The sequence below is a fragment of the Colossoma macropomum genome, unplaced genomic scaffold, assembly GCF_904425465.1.
Source record: "Colossoma macropomum unplaced genomic scaffold, Colossoma_macropomum, whole genome shotgun sequence".
NCBI lineage: Eukaryota > Metazoa > Chordata > Actinopteri > Characiformes > Serrasalmidae > Colossoma > Colossoma macropomum.
The window spans coordinates 2,844,557-2,865,542 of record NW_023494787.1 but is presented as its reverse complement, the minus strand read 5'-3'; the positions used below and the strand labels follow the sequence as shown (position 1 = coordinate 2,865,542).

At 40.4% G+C, this 20,986-nt stretch overlaps 1 protein-coding gene across 2 annotated transcripts in view; it reads right to left on the bottom strand.

Annotated features, from left to right (window-relative positions):
- Positions 1 to 2,514: 2,514 nt before the first annotated feature.
- Positions 2,515 to 20,986, bottom strand: part of LOC118805214 (oxysterol-binding protein-related protein 6-like) — a 32,446-nt gene continuing 13,974 nt past the window's right edge. For both annotated transcript variants that reach the window (XM_036565861.1, XM_036565862.1), the window contains exons 7-22: positions 20,270 to 20,405; positions 18,824 to 18,942; positions 18,319 to 18,393; positions 17,398 to 17,536; positions 16,288 to 16,421; positions 14,441 to 14,533; positions 13,545 to 13,716; positions 11,248 to 11,537; positions 10,659 to 10,796; positions 9,878 to 9,941; positions 9,536 to 9,614; positions 8,201 to 8,345; positions 6,775 to 6,925; positions 4,297 to 4,423; positions 3,687 to 3,809; positions 2,515 to 2,661 (exon numbers count right to left, since the gene is read on the bottom strand). In XM_036565861.1, coding sequence (XP_036421754.1) covers positions 2,553 to 2,661; positions 3,687 to 3,809; positions 4,297 to 4,423; positions 6,775 to 6,925; positions 8,201 to 8,345; positions 9,536 to 9,614; positions 9,878 to 9,941; positions 10,659 to 10,796; positions 11,248 to 11,537; positions 13,545 to 13,716; positions 14,441 to 14,533; positions 16,288 to 16,421; positions 17,398 to 17,536; positions 18,319 to 18,393; positions 18,824 to 18,942; positions 20,270 to 20,405 — 2,094 coding nt within the window. In that variant the 3' untranslated portion in view covers positions 2,515 to 2,552. The remainder of the gene's footprint in view (positions 2,662 to 3,686; positions 3,810 to 4,296; positions 4,424 to 6,774; positions 6,926 to 8,200; positions 8,346 to 9,535; positions 9,615 to 9,877; positions 9,942 to 10,658; positions 10,797 to 11,247; positions 11,538 to 13,544; positions 13,717 to 14,440; positions 14,534 to 16,287; positions 16,422 to 17,397; positions 17,537 to 18,318; positions 18,394 to 18,823; positions 18,943 to 20,269; positions 20,406 to 20,986) is intronic.

Sequence of the window (20,986 nt, the reverse complement as noted above, 5' to 3'; positions counted from 1 at the left end):
CCCATGCCTTCCTAAGTTATGGCCACTACTTCATTATCTTGTTTCCACATCTTACCAAGTCATGGCCATGACTTTATTATCTCGTTCCCACACCGTCCTAAGTCATGGCCATGACTTCATTATCTCATTTCCACACCTTACTAAGTCTTGGCCATGACTTCATTATCTTGTTCCCACGTCTTACTAAGCCGTAGCCATGACTTTATTATCTTGTTCCCATGCCTTACTTAGTCATGGCCATGCGTTAGGATCTCGTTCCTATGCGTTAATATGGTGTGACCACACATTGTTTTTCTACAGGACGTCCCCAGCAGAGCTCTGTAGTCTGTTTTCATCTGCACTGTAAGCTCTTTAAATGACCTCATTAATATTAACACACCGTTTGATGTCATGCGTGATACAAGCAGCATAAATCCTGTTACGCTGAAAACACTGTGCTGGTTTGAGCAGGTCAGAGTTGAGAATGTGCTCAGATGAAGTGGGCGGTTCAGGTGATAATGACCATGAGAAACATCAGCGCTAGAACACAACAGAACACAGAACGTTACAATAATGATGCGACCAGCACCAGCCAAACAGCTCCGACTGAAGAGGATCCACACTGAAACTGAGGGAGCCTCAATGGGAAATTTACTACAGAACTCAATGTTTATGATGTAAACGGAGTCATCCAGAGGGGTTTGGTGTCCACCTCTAAAAGCTCCCTCACAGAAAGTTACTACATGAAATGGTTATGAATTCACTGCCTGATGACTGAGACACTGTTTTATGATAGTTTTGTCTTAAAACGTATTTTAATCCAGACTGTTTACGTCTCAAGGACCGAATATTGAGAAATTTTGAAAAATTGGTGGAATTCCCTTTAAGCACAGTTTTGCTTAATTCTAGCTAATAAAGGGGTTTTTTTTTTTATGTTGATGCAAAAAATGCCAACAATGTTTATGTTCATGTTCACTGGGACCCATTTCTCTAACTTAGATCAAATGATTAAAGGGGAACAATTTTTCAAACATTAAATAATTCAGTGTGTAAGATGTTAACAAAGTGATTGTTTTGGTGTGAAATGGTTCAGATGTCTTAACAGTGGTGGTGATAGGAACCAGGGGTCGCTATGACTACAACACAAATATAGACATTTTATTTACTATCCAGAACCACCAGTGAACCTACACGAGTCTTCTGAGTTTATATGGAATGTTGATGATGGAAAATAGTGGAAAAAGTGTTTTCTTTGCAGTCAAATCACTGTTTACATCTCAAATACTGAGATATGCAGAAATATTGATAAGTGGAATTCCCCTTTAAGCAATAACGTGAAGGACTTAATGGTAAAGGCTCTCTCTGATGTCTTTGAAGACTAGGGTTTATATCCATAGTGCCGGGTTTTAGGTCGTTCTAAAGAGAACAGCTCACGCCTGAGGGAGCTAAAGGCTGTAAAGAAGAGCATAAAATTGTCTCTATTTGCTTCCAGGCAGACAATTCTGAACAGCAGCTCATTCAAAAACAACAATACGCAGTTAACACCAGTCCTTATAGTAATCCAATAGGTATGGATTTAAAAAAATAGCAATAAAATGCAAAAGAAATGAATAGACAGCATTGTTTTTTGCCATTTTATTCATTTAAATACATATGATTACAAAGGCATTTATACAAGAGAGAGATCCTACACGGCCCCCCTTTACATTCTTCACTAAAATTACACACCGTTTCTCTTTTCCCGGGCATGCACAGCTGAAACATCAACACAAACACGTCTTCATCATTTCAACTACCAGCAGCGTCGCCGTAAGGCTTATTACACAGAGAGGCAGATAAAAGAAAAGTAAAACTGGCCGGAGGAAACGGACAGCAGACGAGGATTATTTACAAAAACAGTCATCCTGAGGAGGAGGGAAAGGGCTCCACGTGTTCAAACGTGCTAAATCATCATCTATAGACTTTAAACTGAACACATATACACAGATATGACTCGTATTTGAGTTATATGCCCTTAACGTGAACACCAAAAACATCCTCACCCCCAAAAAACCCTTCTCCCTTTAACTCAGTCTCGGTCTGTCTGCTGATTAAAGTGATTAAAGTGTATCAAATGACATTTAAAAAACTTTTTAAATTTAAAAAGTGGCTAAAACAGTTGGTAGAGTTTAAAGAAAGTTACTTAAATTATCAGGCATCTTCACACGGACTGTAGTTCCATCCCGCTGGATAATGAGGAGAAAGGCACATGGGGAGCATCAGAGCCTGAATCTAATCCAAACTAGTGTTCACCTGCTCCTCGCTGGCACAGTCACCACGGAAACGGGTTCATTAACGTGCCAGTACAACCCCCACCCCACTCTCCACGGGGTCAAGTCCAGTCTAAGACGGCTGATAAGACATTAATTGCTTTTTTTAAAAAAAAATAAACTACAGTATTGTCTGGACTCTAAGACCTTTATGAGGTTATACTGAGGTTATATAGAACAGATTGAGGTATAGGACGTACATTTGGGTTTAAATGTAGGGAAAATCAATATTTCAATATTGTCGAGTCCCTGATTGATCAGTTTTCACCACAAGTCCAGATTTGTGGTGTTTGCAAATCCAGGATTTTCCCTGATCTTCCAGTATGTGCCATTGCTCACCCACACCTCTCTTCCAGCGTCATCCTGAGTTTTCCTGAAGAAAGAGAAGGAAAATTATTTTCTGTGCACATTTCGGATTGTAAGAATGAATAATAATTAATATTCAATAAAATAATCGCTCATTTGGCCAGTGTCGGATTATTTATTATCACAAATAAAAAACGAGCATTAAAAACATCAAAGTGTACGGTTTAGTCTATATTAATATACTAATAAAATGAATTAGTCCTTTCAGTGAACCGCTAACAGGACAAAGGGCACAAACCAGAGTTCAGAAACAATACAATCTGAAAAGAGATGGTTCTCCAAAGGACCTTTAATAAACCATTTACATGCTTAACTGGTTCTCTGCATGGTGAAATGGTTCTTCAGATTGATGGAGAATGTGTTGTGTATGGTTCTATACAGCACTAAAAGGGTTCCAACAGTAGCACCTTTTTGGTGCTTTATACAGATGGCCTTTGCAAAAAGGTTCTATGTAGAACCACATACAACACATTCTCCACCAATCTGAAGAAACATTTCACAATGGAAAGAACCTGTAGAAGTTGACAATCAGAGCTGACAATCAATCAATCAATTAATCAGGATTACATATATTTGTAGGATCAGTAACATTAAATGACCAAATACTGAGGGGTGTTTGGCTGAGGAGCAGGCGTTTCCTCAGTTTTAATGTCAGCTCTATGAGTTAGTGCCAGCTCGAGGCAGAGGCAGACCTGGAGATGTAAATAATGGACACACCAATATAAACATATATTTTGCTTAAATAAAACCATTTTGGATGTTTAAGCAAATCTTTTTTTTGTAGATTCACAGTTCCGTGTTATTCTGGACGTCCCTTCACTTTTAATGAGAACCGAATTTAACAACTGAAGCGAATCTAAAATATTTTTATTGGTCAAAACAGTAAAAACAGAAATGATCAATATACAGTCAGATGTCAGTGTGTCTCCCTAACCCTGAATGTTTCTTCAGAGGATGAAAACATTAAACACGAAAACTTTAGGCTTCCCAAAGAGAGGATAACACCCTAAATCAGTGGGAGACGATCCTCACCTGAAGAAGCGAGGGATGTGTTCCTCTCCTCTTTTGGTCAGTTCCTTCCTCCGCTCCCTCTGCTTCTCCTCCACCTCATCCTTCCGCTTATCGGCCTCAGCCACTTTACCCTCTTCAAGAAGCCTGAAACGGAGGGAGAAAATAAGAATAAGAATATAGAATACATATCTGCCTTGGGAACAGTCTTGAATATTTGAGGAAATCAGAAATCCCTGAAAAGGTTTAAACATCATAAAGTGGTATATTTATCTTCAACACGTTCATAAACGTGTCTTCCTTGGTATGAAGAGCAGGTTTTAAATGATGATTTGACAGTTTCCTTTTACAAAACAATCATCAGAGGCACATTTTGAAACCCTTCCTGCCCACAGGTGGTTTAAACACCTGAACAGTTTAAGTGCCGACATCACAAAGAGGATAAATGGACGTGGCCTTTGGCTTCATTTCCCCAAGTAGAGTTTTATTTCTTCAGTTTTTGCAGTGGGAAAAACTGTAAGAACTAACCAGGTTTCTATTTAATATGGTACATTATTTAAAAAACAAAACAAATGCTATTTTATTCAAAACATTTAATGCATGTAAGGGTTTTACAGGCTGTAAGGTGGCGTACCTCTGGTCTGGGCGGAATCGTGTGTCAGTAGGGGGCAGCAGAGGCCTCAGTTCAGGCGTCAGCTCGTTCAGCTCTCTGGCGTAGCGAGAGAATCCATAATACTCATAATGATCTTCAGGCTGAACATCTGAGAATAACATCAACATCACAAAATCATGGATTAGCAGAGAGACGAACACTGAGGAGCAGATCAGACCGCTGAACGTTAGGAAAGAGGCAAAGTCATCAAGGAACAGTTTGGCTGTATCTTTGTAACAGAGTTCAAAACCTCTCTCACATAGTCCCTATAGATCATCTACAGACGTTAAACTATCTGCGGAAAGTCTGTTGATTCTAAACAGTGGTGGGGTTAGAGTTGGGATTTGGACCAGGGTTAGGGCTAGGATCAGGGTGAGGGTTGGGCTGAGGTTAAGGTTAGAGCAGGTTTAGAGTTAAAGAAAATTATGGCCAATTCTGTAGATAATTAGTTAAATGTAGCTTGAAAGTAAATGATCTACAAAGCATCTAAAGTGGACTATCCAAATAAAGCGTTACCGTATACTGTAACTCTCCGCTGTCCATAACTGTATAAATTGAGTGTTTACATGCACTCAATAATCCAATCATAATCTGATTGCTGCAGTTATCCGATTATTCAAATGGTTGTATAAACCGCACACTGATTTCTTAGATCAGCTCAGTAACCAGATTTCTCAGTGCATGTGAACTCTTACTCTGATTTCTTTCGGATTTCTCAGTCTGAGCATGCGCGAAAACAGACTGCTGTACCGAAATTAAGCGAGCAGCGTTACGAAACACAGAGACACTGAAACCAACCACATGCTTGATGAAATGAAGGAGTTAAATATTCTTCATCTTCTAAATGATTTATGCTTATATATTTTCAGGTAAAGTGGCGCATGTAGAGACATTAGCCACGTTTACATGCAGCCTGATAATCCGTTAATAATCCGACTAATAGCTCGATCGGAATAGAACACGTCCATGTAAACACCTCAATCGGAATAGTCTAGCCCGATTGAGGCCATTCGGAATACAATTTCTATCCGATTGAACGAGGTGGGTAAACCTCTAAATAATCCGTTAAATAGAAGAATAATAGCCATGTAAACGCCTGAATCCGATTACATCCCAATCGGAATGTGTAAGCATGTTCTACGCATGTGCGTCGCGTCATGGCGAACGTTTATACCGTTCAACATGGCGGAGCAGAAACTGGTCTGCAGAGGAGACGAAGTTTATGCTCTGGTCTTTAAAAGACGGCGGTGGGACGGACGTCCAGCTTATGTGTCTCAGAACACGACGTCTTCCTCTCGCCGCTTCCTTTATAAGTACATGTGAAGCACGTTTTCCTGAATCTGACCTCATTTTAAAGCAATTAAAACACCAGCGCGTCAACTGGAAACTCATCTCACGCGGACTGGACCTCACGTGATGATCGCTGTCATGGTAACGTTTACTCTAAGCGCTACTCCACGCATGCGCGTCATTTTGCATCGGATTACTTGTAGTGCGCATGTAAACGAAGATTTTCCATCAAATTGTTGAACAGAGTGTGCATATAAACACCTCAGTCTGAATCTGTAATCCGATTGTATTCAATCGGATTAGCAAAAATCTTTGCATGTAAACACAGCCATTGTAAGATGGAGCATCACATGCTGTGGTACTTTTCCTGCACTTATCTGTAAATAATACTGTATTTTGCACTTCTGGATGCTAACTGCATTTCATTGGCTTCGTACTTGTACTCTGCACAATGACAACAAGGTTGAACCTAATCTAATCTAAAACAGACAAACGTGTGGAGCGTAGCTAGAAACAGTACTGGAGATCCTGAAGTCTGAATTTAGTCCGTGTTATAGATAACAGTGTCATATGGTATCAGAAACCACATAATCAAGCCTGTTAGAGATTTAGCCAGTTAGCACCATGCTAATTGTTGGGCTAAATGGTGGGGTTGGTTAGCTACATTAGCCTTGTGGCTTCAACGGTAAAACTAAAGAGGCAAAAATTCAGACACTAAACCTGTGTTGGCTGATCGACCACATTTGGGGTCAGAGGAGGGAAACTGGGTTCACTAAGCTGCGGCTTTAATGAAACCAGGTAGAATGGAAGAGAAGTTTAGATGTATTTAGGCTTTCGCTGTTGCAGCACTGGTGGTTTTATAGGTTAGACCAGGGGTGTCCAATCTTATCCGCAGAGGGCCGGTGAGGCTGCAGGTTTTCACTCCAGCATAGCAGGTGATCAAATGTTGAGAAGCACTGTTTAAAGGAGTGGAGTCATGTGTGCTCCAGCTTATTCAGAGTGAAAACCTGCAGCCACTTTGTGGACAAGGCTGAACACATTTAAGGCTGAACACATTTAGGGCTGAACACATTTAGGGCTGAACACCCCTGGGTTAGACATTATAATTAGCATGAATGTTTAAGATTACAGCACTGTTTTGAGGGAGTTGGTCATTATACTGTTACTCACTGGGCTTCCAGATGCACTGTGGATTGGGCAGAGTGTCGCAGAAGATGCCTTCGTGCCATGAACCTCCAAACCGGTGCACCACAGTGCCAGCCTGGTCCAGGACCACCCCCTGCACTTCATTCTTACTGTTCTCCCCACTGCCATAACGGGACTGCACAGAGATAAACATGGAAACGATCAGACACTTCAGATTCAGAGAAAAAGTCACCACAAGTGACAATACACATACTTCTTTGGGTCATAATAACCCATATTGGGCCCATATTCTATATCTCACTTGTGTGGTTTTATGTACCAAAAACAAATTTATAACCATTTTATTTTCCAAACTCTATATCTTAATACGCTCAGAGCTAAAACACTCCTTAATGTCAGTGTGAATGGGCAGAGCTAAACTGCTTTAGGCTGAACAGGTGGATATGTAAATGAGTTGTGACACCATAGAAGGGAATTCAAAACAGGCTGTTTTTGCAGCTTAGTTTCCATATATGGACTGGAGAGCGAACTGTACGTTTTGAAACTTGAATGTTTACATATTATTTTATTTAAAAAAAGTGAGGGAAATTTAGTGCACCATGATGTGTCCCTTAATAAAGATGCTTCAGGGCAGGAGTCGCAACCCAAATGTTAAGAGGAGCCATTTTGTCCTTTCAGCAAAAATCAAACCACCTTGGGAGCTGCAACGTTTTATGTCCATTTTATGGAAGTAACGTTTTACCATCTTGGCTGTAAATATGTCTCAGTATGTGTCAATGTACTAGTATAGGATCTCTGCTTTAAGCTTTAGCTCAGCTATAGCTGCTTTTCTCACATCTCCAGCAGGAAACTTTTGTGGAAAAGTAGAACAGTTTCTTGTAAAATCTCAACATTCGACTTTAACAAGGCTTAAGTTTCTTCTTATACGCCAGCTTCTTGTTCGAATTTTCCCGTTCCACCTTAAATGATGCAGCAGTTACATTCTGGTGCCTCAGACACCGTTTAAGGTGGAATGAAAAAATTCGAACAAGCTGGCGAATGAGAAACTGACTTTTTACTGGTTTGACAGTTTCTCGTTGCAGATTAATCGGAAAACCAGCTGGAGTGATTATAATGCAAACGAGTCTGTCAATTGGCCTGTAAGTTATCGATGTTCGTCTTGTAATTATCTTTCTCTTCTTTGCCTTTTCGTTAGCTACTAGCTAGGCGAGACTGTTGTCTGCGCTGCTATGGTGACGGGCAGTATGTGTGCCAATCTTCAGGGTTAAAGGGTGAGTTAGCAGTTATACACTGATCCCTGCTTTATAAGACGCAGTATTCCGACAGTAGTTGACTGTTTTCTCTTTAACGTTAATGACGTCCTCTGTGCTGTTTAACTAACACGCTCTGTACGCAGACTGTGGGGGGTGAACGTGACGATTCTTTGCTGGAGTTAGAAGCCGAATCCCACCTTGACGAAGGTCATTTTGCAGCTGCAGACGTCGTTCTTCAGGTTTCGGATCACGACGTCTCCGTAATGTTCCAGCCACCGCTGCTGACTGAACACGCTGTGGATGCAGGTCACCGCCTTATTCCACTCATAATGATCTCCGTACCTGCAGGACAGCACAGCCGGACTCAACGTCAGACACAAACACTGAACAAGGCTTTTACAGCTCATCTGAGAGTGGAGACAAAGAACTGTTCCGTGTTTTTCAGAACCATTAAAATGATAGAGGTAATGAGTGACAATCATAAATCAGGGACAGTTACACATGACTACACATCAATATTCTGTAAATACACACAGAAACAAAAAATAGAACAGAAAAGTGCATTTCCAGAGGAAAATGAAGACTAACTGCACAGCTTAGGCAGTTGTTAGGGTGTTTCCAAACGGATATTGTGGGATTTTAGCTGCAAAGGTAAGGGGTTGCTATGGTATCCCAGGTGGTCGCAAGGGTGGTGTTAGGTGGCTGCAATAGTTCCCCACATGGTTAGTAGGGCGTTGCTAATGGGCTTGTAACATAAAATTTTGCTCCCCATTCATTCATATGTTGGGGTGGGGGGAAGGGGGGGGTCAATTAATTATGATTATACAAAAACCGTATGTCTGATCAAAAAGCTGTATACAAGCACACCATTCCTGATTAGACAGAACATTCCAGAGCTGGAACAGTGTGGATCTCAGAAAACTGAGGGACAAATTACTGGACAAAAAACCAGACAAAGAAACTGTTGGACAAAAACAGTGTCATGAATAATTATTTCAGTATGTATAGTTCACAGATTTAAATTATTTAGAAAAAATGCAGTCAGCACTGCTCTGGTTCTCTTATAGGAACCGCATGGAGGGAGGGAGGGATGGATGACTGACTGACTGACTGACTGACTGACTGACTGTAACAAGTACACATTTAATGACTCTTTAAGGGCTCTTTAGTGAAGAAAACAGTTCCTTACAGAACTAAGAACACTCAAAGAATCCTTTGCATGATTAAAGCGTTTTTTGCGTGAATGAAAGTGCTACAGACAGTTCTATATAGAACCTTTTTGAAAAGGCTTGACACTGTAAGAATAAAAGAACCTTTTTGGGTGCTATGTAGAATCACGTACAGCCCATTCTCCATCAATTACAAGAACCATTTCATGATGAAAAAACCCTTTAATTGTGCAAAGGGTTCTTTGAGTGTTGATGGCTCTATACAGAATCATTTTCTTTACTCAAAAACCCTTGAAGAACCATCTTCAGAGTTAGAATAAATAAATAAATAAATATATATAAAACAAAAACTGAATTTCTCACCTGGGCAGAGTGACGTTCACCATCCCTGTGGAGACGATTTCCACCGACTTCCCCCAGAACTTATTCTTCCATCTCTGATCTGCAGGGAAGATACAGGGAAAATGATAAACAGACTGAACATTTACACAAAATCCTCAGTGTATTCAATTGGTTTACATTACGTTGATCTATAAACTTTAGAAATGCTCTTCAGGCTCACAGCTCATTTAGAGTAAGAGGGTTTAAAGAATCACCCACTGAGAGGGTGCTTATGGAACCAACAGAGCTTCTGCTGTAGTGCTGCTCTATAGAACCCTTTTTGGTACCTTCAACTTCACAAAATCCCAGTGGAAGAAGTCTTACCTTGCCAAAATGTGAAGTTCTCAGATTCTGCATGGCAGGCAGAAACTGGAGGGTGGTGGCTCACCTATGATTTAATAAATAAATAAATAAATAATTAGAGTCTAAGCAATACAACAAATCTTCATTGTATAAATATTGTTACAATTCAATGCTATATGCTTTTCAGCATATCGTGTATATCACCAGTGCTTGTAGACACTGACCAACTGCATGTTTCATTATAAAGTGAGCAAAATGAACTGGATTTTAACTGGATTTAATGCTGAATATTGAATTAAAAATCTATGTTTACAGTTTGATTGTATTTTATTTTATTATTTTATAAATGTAGCTCTATTGGCTTTTTTTTTCTCTGCTCCAACTGATCAGACGTCCGAAAAAAAAAATCTTGTGACATATCGAGTACTGTGAAAACTTTGAAGTATCGCAATATTACATTTCTGCTACATCGCCCAACTCTAATAATTACATTACCACGACAACGAGGCAGGAGAGAATGAAACAGTAAAATTAGACATTGAAAAACTAAAACGCTGCAGTCAAATGTCAACAGTTCACACAGTCCTTCACCAGAAACAGTTAATTATCACCGTCCTCATCGTACAGACGTCCCCATGCGTCCAGCTTCACGTGTGGTCAGTTATGAGCGCGAACGATTAAAACCAAGAACTGAACGAGGTGACCGAAATCAACCGCCTGCAGAGCCGGTTCAGGAACAGACCATCGCGCCGCTGTCTGAAGAACCGCTTCTGTACTGAGGGGCAAACCGCAGCGTTCTTACCTGCTCAGCCATGTAGCGGAATCCGCGGTCCTCTCGGATGCTCTCGTACGTTTCTCCCAGAACCGGGTTAAAGGGCTTATAGCGGTTCCTCCAGGAAGCCCAGGCATAACCGGAGATGGAGAACACGGCAACATAAACCTGCAGAACAGACAGGAGAATAGAAACGACTCAGTACTGCACTCTTAAAAAAGATGGTTCAAGGGTTCTTTAGTAAAGAAAATAGTTCTATATAGAACCATGACCAAAGAACACTGCATGATTAAAAGGTTCTTCGCATTGTCAAATAGTTCTTCAGATTGATGGAGAATGTGCTGTAGAGGGTTCTATATAGCACCAAAAAGGGGTCTAAGCTTGACACTGTACCAATAGAAGAACCCTTTTTAGTGCTATAAAGAACCCTTTGAGAAAAGGTTCTACATAGGACCATCTACAGCACAGTCTCCATCAATCGTATCTAAATCTTGGAGCCTCAGTGTGTTTATCCTTGGAACCCTCAGCTCTTGGAGATCACACCTGAGCAGGTGTGCTTCTAATAATAATAATAATAATAATAATAATAATAATAATAATAATAATAATGTGTGGTTACCATCCTCTGGTAGGGGTCGTCGGTGTGGTTGGCAATGTCCAGCAGCTCTGTGTACTCCAGCTCCTCGCTGACCCGCTGCAGGAAGTTGAGGGGCTCGTTGAGGGCGACGGGCATGGACACGCGGGACAGGTCCTTCCCGATGTTGTTGTAGAGGATGCTGAGGATGCCGATGTGGCTGTTATCAGCGCAGCGACCGGGCAGGACCGTCCGGCGGCCCGTTTCCTTCGGTGCGGCGGCGGTAACTTCAAGAGCACTGGACACACTCGCCCTGTACTGCCGATTGACCGCAGCTGTGTTGGACAGAAGGACAAAGCATTAGTGTTGTGAAACTGTGTCCATCTAGAGGTGACAGTTAAACCAGATCAGCTTTTTTAGGATATCTTTGAACGTTGAAGAAAAAATCCAAACACTTAAATTTGTTGGTCACTGCATGATCTTAGAGAAATCATGTTTTTTGGGCTAAAATCAATCAATAAATAAAATCATCTACACTACTGTGTAATCAAGTTCTTCATATTTTTGTATTTTTTTTAAAAAGACAAAAAATCTGCATCATGTAATTCAATCAAAATGTGATTCACTGAATCATTTCTAAGAAATAATCTAAGAAAATTATTTACACATATGTGCGTGTGTAATCAGGTCCTTCATATTTTTGTATTCAAACAAACAAAAACAAATAAAATCGGAATCATGTAATTCAATCAAATTGTGATTCACTGAATCATTTCTAAAGAATCACAATCGAGTAAAATTGTTTATGAAGCTCTGGAAACCTTTAAAAACAAACCATCACAACAGACACGTTACTCCGTCAGAGCGCCTTGGCCTGTTTTATAAGCCTAAAAAGCCTCTAAGGTGTTTTCCGGATCATGGATTCTAGAGCTGGGCGTTTATGATTATCACGATAAACTGTCACAGTATATCAGAATATGCTTTTCTGAGTACATCATGGGTATCATCAGTAATTCCCACCTGCATATTTGATTACAGAGAAACCATCATTAGTCCTGTTTAACTGGGTTTAGTGCAGCTCAGTGTGAAAGGCTGAATCAATATCATCAGATTCATAGTTTTAGATCTGTCTTTTTTTAACCTAACAGATAATCAGAAAAACAAATACTGAGACATTTATTGTGAAAACCGCCATACCGCCCAGCTCTATTAACCTCCGAACGCAAATCAATCACTAAAAATTCCCCACAGTTCCCAGACGCAGTGAAGGAGTGTGATCAGGAGTGTAACTGAGCAGCCACGATTTCAGCAAATTAACAGGCGTTTGACGGACCGCGTGGTGCCAACAAGCTGAAGTGATCATGCCATGCTTCTTTATTTAGAACTGGTTGGAGCTGCTTTTGCATTCCACAAATACCTCTCTAAGACACGCAACACAGAACAACTTCCTGCTCTGCGGCTGGGTTTCCTCGACACACATCACCGTCGCTCGCTCAGGACTGATCTCGTAACTCGTGTCTGGACTCGGCTCCAGGACTGGAAACTGGATTCAGGGTCCGGAATCGAGGACCTCTACACTGGCAGTTTCCCCCCGAACCCCAAACGTGTTGAAGTTAGAAGGCTAACGAAGCTATAATTGAGGCTTATACTCCACCAATTAGCATGGTGCTAACAGTGTTAATGAACGTGGTGTGTGTTAATCTGAAAGTGTGTTTAAAGCTCATGTGTCAAACACAAGGCCGGTGGGTCAGATCAAGCCCTCAAAATTATTTAGATTTTTTTTATTAATATCAGCCTGTTTCACAATGCACTGCACTACAATCCCCAGCAGGCCCTGCAATGCAATGTGCCCGCCCAGCCCCTCCCCCAACAGCAATCTATGGGACAGCAGTTACACCTCAATTCCACATCAGTCATATCACCAAACACACCAGCTGTATTTCAACCAACATAAACACTATAAACACTCGGCAGCTCAGAAATGTATCATAAGAATTGATGAACTTCCAGCAAAGAAAAGATGGCAGGTGTCTGTATCAACTACATCAAGCACACAGGTGAATTTAAAAGACCCACCACCTGAGGACATTTAAAGAGGTCTAACAGTTCCCTGTAGCCAATGCAGCACATCTGTATATATATATTTTTGCCTATATATTCCTGTTGATGTTTGCTGTATTTTAAATAAACAATGGCCAGTTAGTATTATATCAAAATGTTATTTAAAATAATAAACAAACACAAATTCTCTGGCCCACTGATTTGAGATTTATTAAATGTGGCCCTTTCAGTGGTTGAGTTTGACCCCCCTGGCTTGGATCATTAAAGCATTAATGAAGTACCGTTTCCCTCCTCGGGTTCGGAGTTGCTGGTGGTGACGTCGCTCAGTCCGGACTCGTCAGAGGTCTCGTTTTCAGACAAGTTCTCAGACACGATCACCTCGTTGGCGTCGAAATATTCAGCCATGGACTCGGCCAGAGAGAGCCTGCTGCGGGTCTGAGTGGGGCTCTGGGGCTACGAGGGGGAAAATAAGACTTATTTAAATAATCAGGATTCACTGTATTCGTCTTATATGCTCAAATTTAAGCCTACAGAAAGATTCTCACATTTCTACAGCAGGGAATTTTGTTATATATTATATATAATGAGCATGAGAGCAGATTTTTACTTTCAATACTGGAAAAAACATGTTAAGGGTTAGTTTATCATCTTCAGCTTCAGGCTGACGCTCTATGTTTATTAAAGCGTCTTCTTTGGTGTGAAGAGCAGGTTTTACCTAAATAATGATACAAATGACTACATAAATGCCCATTTTAGGGCAGAGTCTGGCCTCATTCCCAAAGCAGCATGATCACTAATATTTATGTGTGATATAGGGCTGCATTGATCACACAATAAAATAAAAAAAAAATGAATACATTTGTTCTTTTTGATTCATCAGGTATGATTAACAATTTGAGTCATGACCTCCAGAATTATTTTGAAATCTCTGAAAGGCTCTGCATGGTTTGCTAGTGTTCAGTCCATATTTATTCACTCTTTTTTTATAGTCAAAATATGAATATAATTCACAGTGACAGCCTTACTGTGATACTATGATCCTCTAAACAGCCCTGTTTAGGCTCCAACACAGTCAGTGGGAATGAAAACATGATCATTAACATTAACCGCACTCAGAGAGTGATGTGTCTTTAATTATGTTTATTTTTTAAACAGACAGTGTGTTTGAGAGGCTGACCTGGTCCTGCCGGACGGTGCAGAAGGACTCCTCAGTGGAATCGGAGGACAGGGACAGCGAGTGGACTTTGGTCAGACGGGACTGCACCTCCAGCTACAGAGAGACAAAAACAGACATGATTAATAAACGCTGCTCTCTTCACTGCCGCGCTGCGTGAGTCACGCCGGGAGAGCGGCAGGTATCCGAGAGGCTGGCGGAGCCACAGGCTCTAATATTTTAGGAAACAGTCACGGCCCTTAAACCTCGCCCACTGCACAGGTAAGAACTAAGGACTAAAAGAAGCCACGGTTCCTTTACTGTGTTTATTTGTACATCATGGCTGTTCTCACATCTCCAAAACAGCAACTTTAAGAGAACAATTCCCAACTGATCATGGAACTTAAGGCAAAAATAATATTTAATTTAATACATTAATTTGAGCATTTCTATTGGTCCATTTATCGTGACTTTCACACCATGTAAAAGGGCAGCTGGTGTTTACAAATGATTGTTATTATGTTTAAAAAATAAAAATAAAAAACCCCACACAACACAAACGGAGACCGTAATGCGCATGTTTAAGAGATTTTCTACTCTCTAAAACGTTCTGTAAATGGTCCAGTAGCTCATTTCCACCTGTAGTCCCTGAGGTACATATGACACGTGTTCACTGCACTTTCTGTTGGCTTCTTTCCACACAGCAGACACTTATTCAACGACAGAGATTTAAAAACAGCCCAAACCAGTTCGCCATCAGGTTTCGTTCTTTAATGGATGCCTCTGACATCAGCGCTCAGCAACACTGACGCTACAGAGATACTGAGCTGATACTGCAGTTCAGCACTGATTCAGACAGAGTTACTGCTGTAAAGTGGAGAAAAGGCTCCACTTTCACTCGTACGATCAAACCAGCACCTGCTGGAATACCACCGGAAATGTAAGCAGTGAAATCACTCGATTCAGTTCTTTTAACTATTTTAGTACAATGGTCCACAAAGCAGCACACCTGGAAAAACACAGGAGTGGAATAAAAACAATTTTTATTTATTTATTTACATGTGAAAAATGGTATGGATGCATGATCTGCACTAAACTGGTTTATTTAATATTGATATATCTGCCTTAAATAAAAAGACACTAATATAAAAAACACTATATACACGTCTGTATTATTTGCTTGTCTTGCTATCATTATAAGGACTACAAGTCCCCACAAAGATAGGACATGATATTTTTGCTCAAGTGCAACACTTGGTTCTCACCTGAGCATTTTTTGTTAAACGACCAATTTTTCTTTTTGTGGAAAAACAGAAAATTTGCCGTTTGGATGCTGAGGATAAGGTGTAGATATAACATTACTTGGCTACAGTAACACAAAGAAATCAAAAGAGATCAATGGAAGTCCTCACTAGGAATTCAAGACAAATGTGTGTGAGCGCTCATATAGGACAGATGACTGGATTTGACTGATTAGTTTGAAAAATCTGACCTAACATTTTTTAAATTGATTTTACTGCATTTGTAACTCTACACAAATCTTCTATTATTATTAATAATAATAATAATAATAATAATAATAAAATAATAATAATAATTTCTCTAATGCAAATGCAGGCAGATTTAGATCCAAATGTATACATTTTATTGATTGATTTTGTGTTGGCACTGACAGATATGCACATGCATGTCAGCCCTTTTCCTGTATCGGTGCATCCCTAGAAAATAATTGCACATTTGCGAGAAAAATGGGTTGAATAGTTATTATTGTCTGAATATTATAATAAATAAATCACACCATTCAAAGCTGCAGTTGACTTGCCTTCGGACTGATGCGCAGATACATTCTCTAGTGTTCATGTGAGTGTTACCTCAGACAGTGTCGTGCACAGTGTGGCCAGCTGGTCAGTTGTGGACTGGCGGAGGTCCGGTGCGGTCCAGGCCTGCCGGAGCCGCTCCCGCTCCAGAGACAACACCTCATGAACACACTTCAGAGACGCATGGACTGAAACAGAGACAGAGCAGAGCATCATTAACCTGCAGCACTGGAGGAGAACATACATGTACAGTAACACACAGTCTGATCTGAGCAATACTAGACATCCGGGTGCAGCCTATCAGAGTAAAGTGGGTGGGGCTTTTGCTATGACACACCCACTCAAATGACAGCTTTATTTCTGAAGAGTGTAAAAGGTTTGTGGTGCAGCAGGAGCTGGAACAGTTCTACTGGAGAACCTTTATCTATCTACACCAAACCAGCCTGTATGGGAGGCAGAGAAGAAAAAGTTGCCATTTTTTAATTCCTTTTTATTTATTTTTTATTTTTTTGCAGCAGAACGTAAAAATATTTACCATCTCAACGACTTATCTTGAAATATTGGCTTACTATGATGAAATGGTGCAATACTGTCTCATAATAATGGCTTATTATCTCAATAATTATTCTCTTAATTTTTCTCAATATAGTATCTCATTGAGAAAATAGTTCTATTTGAATCTTGACTGAAAAAAAAAAAAATTAAACATAAGAAAGTCATATCCAAACTGAGAGATGTATATTTGTACATTATTCATATTCATTCTAATGTTATGAAATCATTAACAATAAAGAAAAATCCTTAAAGCCCATATAAACAGTTAAAACACCTGGACTGGTCCTGTAAGGCACAGCTGAGCGTGCAGACTGAGCCGATAACCTCAGATATCTGAGCTGTGAATGCGTCAGAGCTGAAATGCTCAGAATGCAGGAAACAGTTCAGACTGATCAAACCTGCCTGTGAGCCGGATTTAAAACAGAAAACCCGCATTAAAGTTTAACTTTCGCCACATCTGACTGAACTTACGCAGGACTGAACATAAATACGCAGGACTAACAATAAATGAAATTAAATTAAATATTTGCCTGCTTTAAAAGGTTAAAAGGTAAGCTGTAATGTGATTGGTTAAAGCAGGTATTTAACCCACCCCCCCTCACTCCTCACCTCTCTGGGAGACGGTGCAGATCTCCTGTTGCAGTTTCTTTCCCTCAGGTGAAGTGACCCCCGGAGTGGACAGCTGAGAGTAAACGTAGTGCGGGATGGACTGCAGAGACGCGCCTAAACCTGATGACGACGCAGACAACTGAGGGAGAAAGAGAGAGAGTGAGAGAGATAAAGGAGTAACATTTAAAACAGGAAATGCATGATCTGAATGGAAGAGTAAAAGTAGGAGTGGGAGTGGTGAGAGAGAGAGAGAGAGAGAGAGAGAGAGAGAGAGAGAGAGAGAGAGAGAGAGAGAGAGAGAGAGAGAGAAAATGGAACAAAAAGATTAAAGAAGAAAGGAAGAAAGAAAGATGGCAAGGAATAAAGAAAGAAGAAGAAACTGGAACAGAAAGAAAGACAAAGAAGAGGAAGAAAAAGGATGCGTGAAGTGCTCATTCAGGAGGATTAGAAAGAAGAGAAAGTAAAAGAAAGAGGCAGGCAGAGAGGCAAAGAGTGAGATTGATCGAGACAGCAAGAGTGAGAGCAGATGTGATGTTGGAGGGTAAAGGCAGTGAGAGAGAGAGAGAGAGAGAGAGAGAGAGAGAGAGAGAGAGAGAGAGACAGACAGACAGACACAGGCACAGGAGAGGAGGTATGTGTGAGGATGAAGGGTAAAGGCACTGAGACACCGAGAGAGAGAGAGAGAGGAGGAGAAGGAGATGTGATGTTGGAGGGTAAAGGCAGTGAGAGTTAGACAGAGAGAGACAGACAGACAGACACAAGGAGGAGTAGGTGTGATGGAGGGTAAAGGCAGTGAGGGTAAGACAGACAGACAGACTAGATGTGATGTTGGAGGGTAAAGGCAGTGACAGACAGACAGACAGACAGACAGACAGACAGGATAAAGGGTAAAGGCAGTGAGGGCGAGTGTGCTGGTCTCACCATGCCGTGGGACAGAGTGCGGTTGTGCCCCCAAACCTTCCCCACCTTCTTCTTCGGCTTCTCCAGAGCCAGATTCTGCAGGAGGAACATCAGTGAGGAGCGGCTCAGACTAAACACAGTCACACCATCATCACACACACTCGCACACCAATTCTCTTTCAATCAGATTTATCTGCTTGTGGGGGTCCGAAGCTCAACCAACATTACAAAATGTTCTTCCAAGCATTGTGTGCAGTTACATGTTTCCCCCAGAGAGGGCACCAAACCCCCAAATGCTGTTTTAATACACAAAGACGACAATGTGGTGTGAAAAACTCGACGCCTCTGACTTTTAAATGATTATTTCAGGCTTTACAGGCGACTCACAGCAGAACACACTCACCATATTTTAGCCTGTTTATATTCTCCTCACTCAGTAATGAGACTACTGTCAGTACTGCATAGCGCAGTCTAAACCTGTATCCTTGACAGACGGACAGACAGACAGACAGAACAGTGGACGTACATGCATGCTGATCCTGCGCTCCAGGTCACAGTCAGTGATGGGGAGATCTCCTTCCAGCCAGTGAAGACTCTGGATCAGACGAGAAAGCTCGGCCAGGTCCAGCTCACAGCGGGCCAGCTCTAGCAGGGGTCAGAGGTCACATTTATAGGGACACTGCATTCCTCTATAAAAACACCCTCGGCCAAACTGCGTGTGTTTGAGTGTAAATAAGTTACACATTCTCTACAGAGACACACTACTGCACATTTTAATATACAATTTCTGTTTATTTACTGAATTACATACTGGAAAAAAAAGTGTCATAACTTCTGCACAGGCCACATTGTTTTATTTTTCTCCCTAATGTGTTTAATTAAATAAATAAACAATAATTGTGTATTAAAATGTGCAGAAGGGTGTTCTCTTTAAAGGATGTGCAACTTATTTACACCTCAGAACATGTCAATTGACCAGGGGTGCCTAAACTTTTGCATGACTGTAGCTGTACAGAAGCTAAACTGTTACCCACTCAGCACTTCACTCACAGCAGCTTCAACTCTACTGTTAATGCTAATTACTTTAACTGAACACAAATTTATTAAACACCTATGTATTCATACTACAACTACAAATAGTAATAATAAATAAAATAATAAATAAAACCACAATTTTATTACACACACACACATAATATATATATATATATATATATATATATATATATATATATATATATATATATATATATATATATATATATATATATATATATATATATATACACACACACACACACACACACACACACACACTGCTCTATTTTATTTAATTTTTCACAGAAAATTATTTGGAAAAAATGTCTGGTTCCATTGACTTACATTGAAAGTAAAGTATGTTTTTTCCTTCTCCTGTAAAGTTACCATTTTGGAGATACGAGATTTTGTTCCAAGAGCAGAGATTACACACATACATAAATTTGTTTCTTAATTCCAATGCTGTTCATTACAAATAAATAAATAAATAAATATATATTTTGGTTGTCCATGATAACGGGTTGTTTAAAGGTGCACTAAAGAGATTATCCATCTGGTTCACAGCTGGTTGGATGACTGACAACACTTTTTTTGTTGTTGCTGCAAGACTTAGTTTGTTTTGTCGGAGGAATAAACAACAAAAAAAGAAAAACAAAGGCCATCATGACTCTTCAGTTCTGTCACATTCCATACAGATATACATCACTGTCATTATATTTCCCTGAATTTTTTCAACAATGAGTTTGACCCCTGTTTTACATCGACTCATGTTAAAGAAGTTTGATTCATTCCTTACATACTTACTAGTCCACTCACACAGCCCCACCAAGATTGGCTTTACAGAGCAGGTGTGGGCAGAATAACACCTCACATACCAATAAGAATAATCACAGTAATACCTAAAAAACAAGAGTGAATAAGCGCCAGGTCATACCTTTCTGACAGGAGTCTGCCTCCTGACTCTGCTGGAGCCAGGCGGAGACTTTGCTGTTGACCTGGGCAGAGGAGGCAGAGGGGGTGTCCAGGATGTTGGGCTGGTAGAAGGATGCATTGCTCTGGTAATGTGGGAGCTGCGGGAAACAGACAGGTTTCAGCAGTCGGCGTCACTTATACAGGCTGGAAGGAGCTGTGCTGTCGTTTGGACTTCATTTTTAATTTCCCCAGAAACCCACGTACAATGTTTGTGCTGTTTTATGTACCAAAACGGTCAGAATTCATTCCAACATGACCGTTTAAAACATCTCTTAATCCCTCAGAATTAAAATACACACTAACAAACAGCTAGTTAAGACCGATATATGTAAATGAGCTCTGTTCTAATTGGCTGCCCTGTATTGTGCCTTGTTCAAAAGCAACAACATTCCTTATGACTTTAGTGTGAATGGGCTGGAGCCAAGCAGCTTTGGGCTGTATGTAAACGCATTCATAGTTGTGACATCACAACCACTGGGAATTCAAAACAGAATGTTTCTGTAGTTTAGTTTGCACATATGGACATACGCACTGGGAAGTGAACACAACAGTGGTGCAACACCAGTGTATATGTATATATTTAGAGTCTAATGTGTGTGTGATTACTTCAATACAAACACTTATGTCTATTATAAAAAAAAAAAATGTGATTGGATTTAAAATCTGAGATGTTTAAAAA